Source organism: Ischnura elegans, chromosome 3 (assembly GCF_921293095.1).
Source record: "Ischnura elegans chromosome 3, ioIscEleg1.1, whole genome shotgun sequence".
Classification (NCBI taxonomy): domain Eukaryota; kingdom Metazoa; phylum Arthropoda; class Insecta; order Odonata; family Coenagrionidae; genus Ischnura; species Ischnura elegans.
In genome coordinates, this window is record NC_060248.1 from 85,044,386 (window position 1) to 85,057,922 (window position 13,537).

The following is a 13,537-nucleotide window of genomic DNA, read 5'->3' on the forward strand; positions in this document are numbered from 1 at the left end:
TAAGTCGATGGCATTTTTGTGATAAATCACCACGGGTGCCTAGGAATATGGACACGCGATGGTTAAGGAATTAAATGGAAGCCTAGGAATCAGGCAGTGGTCGTCACGGACACAATCGATGGAAATGCTTTGGAGTGGAATGAAGAAATGCTGGAGGGGATGAGCCCAGTTTCTTTCTTTTATAAATATTTTTTTCGCAAATGATTAGCCATTGGATGTGGAAAAGAAGTAGGAAATTAACTTCTTTAGAATCCTGACAATATATGAATTGATGAATGCCTTCGCAATGTTTGAATTTTCTCGCGTAATTTTGTGGAAACGTTATGTAGGGAAGGAAACTTAGCTTTGTTAGTTCCATACTAACAATATGTTGATATCGACCAAGTTTTCGACACTTCTGACATCATTAACGTCTTGATAATAATATTAGGCGATGATAATAACATAAGTCGGTGATAATGACGTCAGGCGTTCATATTGACGTAAGTGTCGACACCATAGCCGATGTTAATAAATTGTCTGTGTGTGATGTACAAAGTGATTTTCATTTCACTGAATGGTTTTACCACGATTGATCCTCGTGGAGCTCCGTCAAATCCTTCCTAAACTGACAAATAATATTAAAATGTTGCAGTAACATGGAACATGCCAAAATAGGTCTGTTGAGGGTAACCAAAATATTAGTAAAAGGCTAATAAGTGTATTTATGAGAAACAATAAGAATTAATGCGAGTATGGAGAAAAATGAGGTTTCCACAGCGGACAATACCTACTGTAATTTCATGCTCATGAAATGTAAGTACCATAAGAATGACCCGGTCCTACTGAGAGAAAGAATTGCTTTTTTTGAAGTTTGATCCATTATTAATACCAATATTAAAATTTATGAATGCTCTGTTTTGAGCATAGAAAAACAAGTGGGTATTTTCCATTGTCCGGATTTGCTTTGCCGTATAGGACGGTAGATAATACCAACGCCCTAATTTAGTGGTTGCAAATTTCTTATATTAAATTTTCAAGTCACAGCGAATTCGTTGAGTGAAAGTTTAATAAAAAAAATGAATGGTCGAGGCATTAATAGCGAAGCGGTTGGATCGCAGTCGGTTGCAACTTAGGCGCATAAAACGTAACATGAGAAATTATTATTTGCGAATGGCATATTTATAGATTGAATGGTAGATATGGTATTTGGAGGAGGCGACCGACAGCTCAGGTAATTTGCGCCATGAGGGAAGGGTAGGTAAGGAAGGGTGGAGAGAAACCCGGCGTCGACATTAGCCTGCCCTTAACGAAAGGCGCCAAGGTGACCACGGCTTAACGTCCCATCCGACGGACGGAGTGTTGCGCTTGAAATGTTCTCCACACATTATTCAAACAGGGATCGGGCAGTCTCTGAAAATTCTCTGCCACCGCCGGGATTTGAACCCGAGCCCACGGGGTGCTAAGCCAACACTCGAGCCACCACATCCATCCGATCCCCGATTATAGATCGAAGAGAGCATTTGGGTAAAATTTAAAGTAGCATAAAATATATTTTGTAGCCCATAAAGATAGTGAAGGAGAATGTTTGTTTAAATATCGTGGCATCTCTTATCGTGGCATTCCAACTATTTGGCATTTCTTTACCTCAGCGCAACAATATATGCTGTCGATAAGCCAGAAATAAACCTTTTCATTTATTCCCTCGTTTGTGTTTTAACATTCTCTGATATTCCATATTTTAGAGAGCATTTTATATCTTCAAATATTATATTTATGTGCCGTATAATTCGCGGCTTCATATTAAAGTTATCACTCCTGCTGGTTTCTCGAGCAATTTAGAAACTTAGCGATAAATTTTAATGTGAATGTGATATTTAGATTAGCCAAGTGCACAATATCTTGCCGTTTTGTGGAATCTAAAATTTAATTGATGGAAATTGTGTATATTTGTGGAAAACCTAATATTTACATGCAAATGTTCTCAATGTTGGAGATATTTTATTGCATAGAGGTGTTCTCTCCATGGAGTTGCTGCTAGTTTTGCGTTTGTTATAGTTGAATCCCTAATGTAATCAGGCGAATGTAATGTGCTCTCTTGCATCTCACCCATGAATTTTGCTCTTATTGCTCTTTGGGGAATAGCCATATTCTACACCCTAACCTTAAAGGTGCTCATCGTTTGTTTTATTATTATGGACACGTTTTGCAACGGTTATTTTCTCAATTCATTGCTATTTACAGTACATGCGAAATTTTTCAGTTAAAAAATTGCTTTTTATGATAAAATATTTTACCCGTTTCCGGCTTGAAAATATTTTTGAGTTCCCTGTCGTCGGAGTCTATGAAATTTGAATGAAGATATAAAAAGAAGCTCTTAAGGAAAATATGAATACATTCCTGAGAAAATTAGCCTATTTGATTGTCTCATTCCGCAAATTCCCTCTCTTCCGTATTTCCCGTACTCTTAGATGAGCTATCATCATCCTTCTTTTGTCTTCCATTTTATTTCCCTCATCTCCTGACTTGATCTATCGCTCCCGTGACGGTCCCTGTATCTCGGCACCTTAATTAGTCCTTCGCTGAGCCAATGTCAAACCTTGTCTACCCATGCTCTGTGCTCCTGACATTCTTCGTAACCTTAATGACTCTGCCTTAAAACTAATTCCTCGTGTGTAACTTCTAAAGTTTCTGGGCTTTACGACGAAAGTATCTTCGCAATGGTGTTTCAAACAACACTTTCTCTTTCTCCCCATTCTAGTTTGTCATCATTAGATTCTTCTGTAAGTTTTCCTTGTTTTAGTCAAAATTTTAAGTTAATCTATGTATTACATGAAACATTGCTCTTCAGGCATTTTCGGTTGTTCATCTGCGAGGCTTTTGTCTGGTTTTGTACTCAAGTAATAGTTATGCGGATTATTTAATATTTGGTCGCTTGAAGTGTAATTAAATTACGGTTTCAATCTGTATTACTCATTCCCCTTAGAAATATTGGAAAGAACTATGCGATTTATTTTATCTTATCTAATTAGGAACAAGCATACAAATCTCATTAGTGGCGAAAACTATGAAATCAGGTTTACATATTTACGCATGATATGCTAATATCTGTATTCGTATCGATTTCAGAGTTTCCCTTATAGATTTTATAACCATAGCAGTAGGTATTTGGTGGATTTCAACCGACCGCGACGTATGGTTCCAATGTCACGTAAAGTAACTTATCGATGCATTCTAGGTTGAAAAGTTGGCATTTTTTTCTCAGCTTATACTCATATTGGGAGTGAAATTCGTGGTTGACGCTTACTTCACCACTCCTTCCGAAATATCGGCCTGTTAGTATACTTCTATTTCACATCTGGATCTCAATACCTAATGGTGACTGAAGATTTGAATTTAGATTTCCTTAGATCATGTAAAATTTCTTCAGCCCTTGGAATTTCTCAACATTCGCATTGGAAATTTTGGAGTGTTAATATTGACTTATATTTTCTAGTTCAGCGAACGCAAGTTTGCCTTTCTACGTTTGAAGAAAACACTCGTATTTATGTTAATTTCCACTCTTTGTGAGAATTACATGATAATTTTTAGATTAACCATCCGTTCTTCGAATACAAAAGTTACTAGATTTACCGCAGAAGAACGAGAGAATTATCGACACTCGAGTAGGTGACCAGTAGAATTAGAAGGGAAAATATTGTACCCCTTGGTGATTCAAAATTCTGGCGTTTCAGTTTGGTCAGTATTTTTATTTATATTTTAATAATCGTACATAGTCGTAAACTCAAGGTTTGAATAGTAAATATCGTGAAATATTTGTATGTAGTCGTAAACTTCAGATTTGGTAAGTAAATATCGTGAAATTGTGGAAGGTTACTCGGGATTTCCACCGGGTAAGGTTATCCAACTCCATCTCGGCCGACATTTCGGCAGTGGCGCCGACTCCATGGGACCTGAAGCGTCCCCAGCCCCTTCAAAAATTCGTTATGGGTGTGAGGAAAAAATGTGTCAGGTTTGTCGATTTTCCCCGGAGTGTCCAGATATCAAAATTCGTGGTATCAGGGATCTAATGTTGATCATATGAGTCTTCAAAAATGCTTAAAAAACTTAAAACTCACTACTTATAAAATTTCCCGGGGCAAGATCCCCGGTTTGGGTCCCCCAATATATTTTGTTTGTCGGCATCCCTGCGTTTCGAAGAACGAGTTATCCATCGTCATCAGGTCATAATCCCGAGTAACCTTCCAAATTCTATACGCCGGGAAAGCCTGGGATCTTCAAATATCGTGAAATATTTATATATAGTCTTAAAATTCAGGTTAGACTGCAAATTTTGTACTCCGGATTGCCGTGAGCATCAATTAATCGCTGTTTCTTGAAATTACCTGGCATGAAAACGCTACCGTAGATTATGACATTCTTGTCGTTTTGTGACGCATTAAATAGTAAATGGAACCGACATGAGAGCGATCCACGTATTTAATGCCTACGGTAGTGGCTAGAGAGTTGCGTGCGAGTTTAAGGCCAATATTCCTTCGTTATCAAATAATCTTGAAAACTGATCTGCCTGTGAGTAGACTCGGAAGTGTGGTTTTCCAGGTGACATTGTTGGAAAGATATAAAAGAAAGAGCTGGAATTGGAAAGATATCTGTCCAATAAGTGTTTATTGTAGGTCAAATTTACAATGCAAGACTTTATATATTGAATGCGTGTAAGACAGAAACCTAAATATCGACTGTAAATGACTTTATGGCAACTGGACTTTTCTTATCACTCTTTTACGAGAAATTGACTGAGAATGTTGATTCTTGTTGAAATTTTGAGGTACCTATCAGTCTGGGGAAACAGCTTCAGTACTTTGGTTCTTTATGAAATTTTACTCTTTTATCAGTCTGAAATTCACAATAAGTGCCATCTCCTCCCTCTCACAGCATCTATGATCCCATGTTGGCATAAAATCTTAGCATTTGATTTCTCTTGATTATTCATTCAATTTGTTTTGCAAGAACGAATATGACCATGAAAATGAATCCATTGTTTCATAAAGAAAGTGGGAATTTACCTTCAGTAAAAAGTCGTAAGGGATTTTTCATCACTAATTATTATTTGTTCATTACTAACTTAATAAAATGACAAAACATTTTCATTTTATTTGCGATGGACATTAACGTGAGGTCTTTGGCACCTTGATGGTTTGACTCCTTATCACTGATTTTAAGGTTAAGTGTATGAAATTAATGGAAAAACTAATATATTGACCTAGGTGTCTGAAATCCGTTGAGATAAACAGAATGAAATAGAATTAATGAAAACGACGAGGTTTTCGAGTTATACTGCACTGTACTTGCTCAGGTGTAAGACGACTTAATGATTTCTATGTTGCTCAATTCTTGAAATACTCATTATTTTGTCAGAAATACGCTAGATGTGTGTATAGCTATGGAAATTTCTTTAAAATAAGTCTTGATTGGTACCCACTTTGGAAAAGAATATAAAAAGTAAATTCATTTTTTCCTGATATTCACGCCCAAGTGCAATCACAACCAGGGTTTTCTATATATAGTCAATCTATGTTTTTAATTCTCACCACATTTTGGCAGTGGAGGTAAAAATTGTATTTCTATTAGGAAAAAAATATTTTGAAAACTAATCATGCCAAAATATACCTTTTAATAATTTAAATGCGTATTGATTTATTGTTAAGAATTCGATAAAAATCCATTGCCATTTATAGGTTTTGGTGGACTGAGGGTGTAATCTAGCGTTCACTTAATAGGTAATGATTGAAGTATTAATTCATCTGTTTTTCATACGGTCCATGGATTGCCCAACGAAATCGAATCATTAAGGAGAAATGTTAATTATATATTAAGTCTCCCTTTAGATGGTTTATCGTGTGGTTTTCCTTCTGTTTGTTTGTTTGAGAAAAAAATTTACCAGTTACAGTTACAATTTTGAAAATATTGGGCGATTCTTAAAAAGACTAGGGCGATTCTTAGGTGTTCCTATTGGAAAAGCGCGTGTGACACTTTTTTGTCCTTATAAGTCTGGAAAAATGGATATTGAGCCATAAATAAAGTAGTCTCGGGCTTGGCTCTCGTGGTAAAAAATCGCTGAAGAAGCTCTGAGAAGATTATACGAAAGTATGGGTATTAACGATGTAATGAAGCTCTTCTTGTCAATGTAGTTCCCTCAGTAGTTGCGGGAAAGGAGGGTCGTAAGAAATTTTATTCGTAATATACAACGCCAATCCTCGTACCTGATCTTGAGACCCGCTGCTTGAATTTTAATGAGCGCCATCGCCTCTTTGGACGGCCCATGTTCATCACATTTCAAAACACGATCGTGACGGTATAAGTTTATTCCATTAAGACGGGGTCGCATCGAGTAAAAGCTCCCGCATGTTATTTCTGCGGAAACGAGACCCTAATGCGTTAGAGTGCGGGATACGGCAGGGTTTGTTGTAGCGCAGGGTCCGAAGAGAAAACATTAGCGGACCGCGTGTGACGCATTAAGCGCAAAGAATCGAGAGCGCGAGAGTTAAATAACGAGCTCTATCAAAGGGGCGTGGGCGAAGGTATTTGGGACACTCTGTTGTGTTTCGCTAGTTGAGAGAGAGTGGCGCTATCTGGAGCCACTTATTTGCACTTCTCTTAGAGAGGCTGCACTTGGGACGTCCGAGTGGATACATTTGTGTAGGAAGAGTCGAGGTATTTTTTTCCGCGGACGTTCGCCCTTCTGGTTTCCCTGAAGTACGTCCGAGCGCTGAATCGCCATGCCTTTGTCAGATGTAGGGAATCCCTGAGTCATATATGCCTTTGTCAGCGGTGGAGAATCAAATTGGGTAGCTGGTGTTTGCAGTTGGCTCTTTGTTCCTCGCTGAGTGAAGTTGGGAGAATTGGATGCGAAAGAAAGGATGGTATCTGGATTGGGATTGGCCTATTTTCAGTGGATGACGGTCGTGGATCACACACCTATCGCCTCTTATTGCCCAGTGCATTGTTGTAGGCAGTAAACCTACAGCTGATTTTTATCCCTAAACGGTAATCCGTGAGCCCAGGTGACGTGCGTGTCGTCTTAAGCGATAGAACTCGTTGTGACTAAAACGGCGCAGCACAACACATCTGCGCCGTTATATTGTTGTAACGTATGATCTTGAAATAAAAAAAGTAGCGATGATTAAATTGGCGGTAGCATTTGCAAAATGTCAAGATTGATTTTTTTTACTAAGAAAACTGTCATAGTCTTTAAGACTAGATCATTATTTTTTTGTAAACATTTTTATCTTCTCCGTTTTAACCTCAATGAGATTTTGAATTTTTCAAATATTCCATTTCTTGCTCCCGGTGGACTCACTTCGAAATATTTTCCTTTCCGCTGAGGATTTTTTTTTGTCGCTAACTTTGACCTTACGAACTAACTAATATACAGCTCTGTATAATATTTTCTTATCCGAACATGGAATAATTATCATATCATTATTTAAATTTTTGTTCACCTTGAAAGCATTAATCTTTTTATAATATTTGTGGCAGAAATGATATAACGATTGCCTTTCATGATTTTAGAAAATAAAGACTCTCCTAAAAAAGTGATCATTTCCATTTCTTTAATTGCAAAAACATCTCGTTTCAATTCATACCGCGCTGAGTAATACACATTTGGTTTTTCCACGAGCATAAAAGTGATGGTGAGATAAGACAAACCCCTTTTTAATGGATTCCTCCTTGCTGTCCCGATAATGTGCTTGCGTCGCCATTTTAAAAGAGGAAAATCTTCTCGGCTCTTTAACGGAAATCTGATAAGGAGGTTGGGCCTCTTTTTGGAGTGGGATCGAACCTGATAAAAATGTGTTTGGCAAACAAAAAAGTCGTGGTAGCGGGGGTGGCGCGTGAGAAAATGGGTGTTTGCAAGGGAACCGATTGAAAGGGGTAGAAAGAGGGAGAATGAGACTTTGGAAGTGAGTGAGGTATGACACGGGAGATGGATAGTTTCCCCAGGCCTCAATAATTGTTGCGTGCGACCGAGGGATATCTCGGAAGAGATCGCCTGCAGCGCGCGCCTTGCCCCGGCCGCTCCGTCGCTTCACGCGCGTTTAAATGCAGGGACAAACTCACTCCACTCTCCAAAGTGGCACGAATTTAAAGCCCTCTGTCACTAGTCGCGTCGGTGATTTTTTTTATTGCGGAGTCACCACTTACCATGGAGGACTCCGGAGTTGAAGAATTTACGATGAAAAAAAGATGTGTCAAGACTTGAATTCGACCATTTGTTCCCTCGTTCCGTAGCCAGTTAGTCTGATTTTATACTTGATGTACTGGGGATTTTTTTGACACTTTTTTGCTCTGCCTCCCGTTCCGTTTTCCAGGCCATTTTATGGGTAAAATTTAAATGTTAAAGGATTGGATGAATACCTTTTCCAATTCAGTTATCGTTTAACACTTTCTAACCCAGAGCTGCTTCTGGGAGAAATTAAATTTCAAGACTTCTCATCTAAAACAGTGAAAATTTTCTACTCGATCTTAATTTTTGTGGCAGCTACACATTTTACCATTAAAATTTACAGCACAAAAGAACACGTATTTTAAATCTTTCCTGAATAGAGCTGAAAATGTATACATTTTTGATGCTACTTAGAAGCAAAATTGGGCCATAGTGGGTGAAAGGAACCGTGGATACCTCTTGCCACATCTGCAACTAGTATGAATTATATGCACAATAATCTTTGCTATTGGAGATTATTGACTTTAATTTTACTCTAAAATTGCTGTGGTTCACATGTCCATCTTTATAACGGTCATTTATTTATTGCGTGCATTCGAACGATACACTGGAAATCCTACAACATAATTGGTGTATGAATTTCTATAATTAGCCCGCTAACAGTTATATTTTTCTAATAATACCTGATTGACCCATCCATTTCCGGTCAACTTTCCCTACACTCTAAGAGTGTATAGATAACATTTGTCATCATTTAATTCGAATGATTGGAGCACACTTGTAACGTATTAGTGAGAAGATTGCCACAGCGCCAAGCTATATCTAATGAATCATTAGTGAGTTCAACCAGTAAAACCTCAATTCATTAGAGATACTGATGCATTAACCCTTGTTCCGTTACTAGATTACGCTATCTCCCCGGAATTAGCATCTCGATTAAAAATCACTCATTAAATACCAAGCCCCCCTAATTACAGATGATGACTAAGACCATTTGTTTTTACTGTCGAGATGGCTTTCTCTTACCAAGCGCCCGCTATCCTTGGACCGCCTTTCCAATCGTTCAGCTCAATCACGTGGTCAGAAGTATCGAAAGCGCTGGCGAGGAAAGATATTGAACTCCACCCGTTCGCCAGAGGAATAAAAGTGCAGCTCCGAAATCAAGCGCCTCTCCTGCTCAATTAGAGAGTAAGCATTATCCACGGGGGTGTTGGGCTGGCTCCACGTTGGAGGGGACGATGGGCTTGAGGCCGTAATGCGTGGTAAAACTTGGCATTCCTCAACACCTTTAGGAAGTATATACAATGTAGTATAGAATGTATAAAATGACCTGTCCATCTACATTCAATTAGCCACTGCAATAATATAAATCGGTAATGACTGTTTAACGAGGTGATTAAATACCTGAATGACCCACCCTCGGTGCAAGAACCACATGATGGCCAATTTTTGCAAAAATTAGATTTCCACAGATACATGAAAGATATCCTCCCCTTTATCAGCAGAAATTGTACTTTTCTGCAATAAGTTCCCACTAAGTTCAGCAGGTATTATTGAAAACTCACGCTCCACTCTCCGAGTGTAAGAAGTATTTTTTGCTTCTCATTTTTCTCGAAACGTCGCATTTGATATATATCTGGCTCTTGCTCTTATGCCTTCAATCAAAAATCAAAACTTCTTTTTAGTTTTTGGTAGGGATTTTATTAATCTATTGGTAAATAAGATGGAGCAAGGCAATATTTAAGAGTATCCTGATGTCATCGATTTCTAGTATATGACAAAAGATAGCAACCCTCTTTTAGTGTTTGAGTGTAAAATTGCATTGGTCTTGAAATGCTCCTTTAGTTGGTGATATAATCTCTGAAAATTACATTCCGCTGCTACCAACGCTTACAGTGGGTTCATAAAGATGTGAAGTCCTTAATTGGCCCACCTCCTCAACCTGATCACCCCCGTTCTATCAAAATTAGCGGCGGCCGCGGCGGCCGATGATTATGGAAGAGTTCAATCCCTGGATTGAGTTTAACATCTGTTGATAACTGCGGCATATTTTGTAGATTTATTAATAACTGTTGTAAGCTTAGATTCACGAAAAATAGATATCAAATCGAAACTTGAAAGTACCACCGAACGCAATGCCTATATTAACTTCTCGCGGTGAAACCAACACCTCATATAAGTTGTTGCTTGCTTAAATGAAAACAATTTGTTCCTCAATTTTGACCAGGATATTTGTATATATCTGAATAAAGTAATCTTTCGTACAAAAATTTTTACGCAGTTCCATAATTTGTGTATCGCAAGGGATTTAAATATAGATCAAAAGGCAACAGGACAATTTTCTGGAGAAAACGTTTACCATCCAGACAGAATAATGTTTGTAGCACAGTGGTAATGCTTAGTGCCTCTTTCACTATTAGTCAAAATAAATTGAAGAGTCTATTTATCACATCCATTTATAGTTCATTTATCGCTGAAAATGTAAATGAATTGGCCAAAAGTGCTTCCAACGAAATCGCGCTATAAAAAGCTTACACCGACAATTTAGCACAAAAAATAACTCCGATTAATACTTTGTTAAAAATCGCCGGAATGCTAAAACTGTACCCAGAAGATAAAATAAATAAAAATTATTGGAAACTCTTCTAATAAAAGAAAAATAATCGAAGATCATAGGAGATTAAAGATATGAAGTATATTTGCGAAGCATATTAAAATATTTAAAAATATTTTAGGTGATAAATTTTTCTTTACCCTGCATTCATTATGATCGTTACAAAGGCATTATAATGACTTTGATTTGTTTAGATCTACGTTCTTCTGGTTTCAACACAGCAGATATGATAAAGTCGTAATAGACAAATCAGTTTATGATTCTATCCCCCACACCAATGTATTATTTATAAATCGCTGTAATTTTAAATAAATCGGGAGTTTCTTCAGAATTCAGCATTTCGACTTCTTACCTACTACTGGTACCATGAATTTAACACGGACCTCGTCTCAAGTACGTGATTTCTAAAAACTTCTCCAAAATGCACAAACTAAACCTTGAAAATCAGTTGAACGTTGAATAATATAACAAATTCTTGCGCGATATCAATCAAACTTTATGAGTCTACCCCCTAAACCAACTTTTCATTTACAATTCGCTGTGAAATTAAAGAAATCGGGAGTTCCTCCTCAGAAAGTCAACATTTTTATTCCTTACCAACTATTAGTATAATAATTGTAATATGGATCTCGTCTCAGGTTCACATTTTATAAAAACTTTGCCAAAATGCACTAACTATTCCCTGAATATCAGTCGAACGTTGAATAATATAACATATTTTTACGCGATATCCCTCTAATTCTCGAAACAATTCATCATAACTCCGCACACGGTCCAGTACGTGGATCACGACGGGATCAGAAACTTCGGAACGATTTCGCGAAGCAAACAATGAAGGTCACGACGACGTCCCGTAGAAGAGATTTAACCATTCAAAAGGCCGTTCGCTACGCCGCCGAGGTGAATCCGCACGCGTGCCGCCACTCGAGTGTCACTTTCCCCCCACACGCCCCCTTCCGACGGTCGCGTGCTCTGCGGGGGATAATCGGGGGTGCCTCACCTCCTCCTGGGCCATTTGGGCCTCCTTGGACTCCGCCCCTCCGCCGTCTTCCATGGCGCCGCCCCCGACCGCCCCACGCGGGGCCACGCACTGCTCCTTTCACGCCACGCCAAAACGGGCCGGACTTCACTCGGCGACGGCGGCGGTTGTGGCCCGCCTTGCGCGCACACGCCCCCGTAGACCTTTGGGCAAAACTTCTGTCTTGTGCGTCAGGCGGGGATCTCCTCGGCGGACCGCGGCTTCCCGCGCACTGTCGTCCGGGTTTGAGGGAGTCGAACCAACCCGTTCCTCTCCTTCCACCCCCGCCTCCGCCACCGCCTCCCCTCCAAGGCCCACCCCCTTATCCCACGGCCCCCATCGGCCAACCCGGCGGTGCCCCACTCCGCGCTCCCAACCTCACCGACGCTCGATATATAGGCACAGTGCTGCCAACATTGCACCGCGCGGGAGGGGGTCGCGGGTCCTGTATATATACATGTATCGGTAGGGGCCCCCTTGTGGTCCTCGCTTTTCTCACCCTTCCCCGTTTTGTCGTGCCTCCGGAGGGGATGGGATAGGGTCCGGAGAGTGCGATAGTGCACACCCCCTTCCTCCCTGCCTCACGGAAAGCACTCCCGATAAAACGGTTTGATTCGGCGCGTTTCCGCCAGAGGGACTCGATATCGCGCGGGTTAAAGGGTGTTCGCCCGGCAGTAGGGGGCAGTATGCAGTGCCCTCGATCGGGGAGGTCGGTGGAATGTCGCATGTGCTCGGTTGGGAGAGCTGGAGGGGGAGGGAGGCGTTAAGGGCCCTTGTATCCTGGGCGATCGGGCACTGTTTTCTTGTGAAGGGTGATGGGAGATTATGCGATGGAATTCAGAGAGTAAGATCATGCGTGGCTTGTTTATTATGATTTCTGAGTTGCATAGATATTATTTTGTACATATTGAAAAGAAAGGATGACGAAATGATCGGTAGATATTGGGGTAAGTTCTGTTCCTGAGGTGGAAGAATCGATGAATTACATTCTAACATTATGTGTGTTCAGGAAAAAGTTTCTATATTGATAAAGTGCTGTGTATCAGACATCTGGATTTTTTAGAATGTCAATAACCGTAAGCGCTTGAATAATTTTTAAAAATTTGGGTTAGTGTGAAAAGGGTGTAATATACTTATCAGGTGTTCTTAGGAGAGGTTTTTTTCCTGCTAAAGGATGAAATTTTGTTACTCTATATTGCCGAAAGGGTTGCTGAAAAATAATTCTGAAATTATATCCTGTTGGTACTAAATGTAGGTCACGCATTCTTCGTTTTATGCTTTCAGGTCGTAGAGAGCTCCAGGGGATTGCATGAAAATTATATGCAAATATGACTCATCTAGACAGGGAGCGTTTAAGTTTGAAAGGTGACTTTGGAGGTAGTTTTTGGTTCCTTAATCCTTGTAAAAATTTTTAAAATGAAATGAGGGAATTAAGTTAACATTTATATCTTCTTGCCGTTTAAGATGCATGTTTTCTATGATTTTGGGGGTTACAAATTTCTTCGCAATACCAGATGGTTTAATGAATCTCGTTATTTTTTAGTTTTCTCTTGAGTTTCGAAAAAGTGAAGATACCGATGGGACTCGAAATTTTGGAGTTGCAGTTTACTATCATACCTAGGCTTAGGTTAGAAGAGCAGGGCTGCGTTGAAATTTTGGTAGTGGCAAAGAAGTAAGTGAAACGTCGAAACTCCAGAGCGCC

The 13,537-nt window shown here is 39.5% G+C and overlaps 1 protein-coding gene across 4 annotated transcripts in view; it reads right to left on the reverse strand.

The window, feature by feature from the left end:
* Positions 1 to 13,537, reverse strand: part of LOC124156105 (dipeptidyl aminopeptidase-like protein 6) — a 227,594-nt gene that overhangs the window by 85,397 nt on the left and 128,660 nt on the right. For 2 of the 4 annotated variants that reach the window (XM_046530433.1, XM_046530432.1), the window contains exon 1: positions 11,818 to 12,057. The exons of the other annotated variants lie outside the window; for them this stretch is intronic. In XM_046530433.1, the coding sequence (XP_046386389.1) occupies positions 11,818 to 11,871 (54 nt within the window). In that variant the 5' untranslated portion in view covers positions 11,872 to 12,057. Of the gene's footprint in view, positions 1 to 11,817; positions 12,058 to 13,537 lie in introns of those variants that run through there. 4 annotated transcript variants of the gene reach the window in all.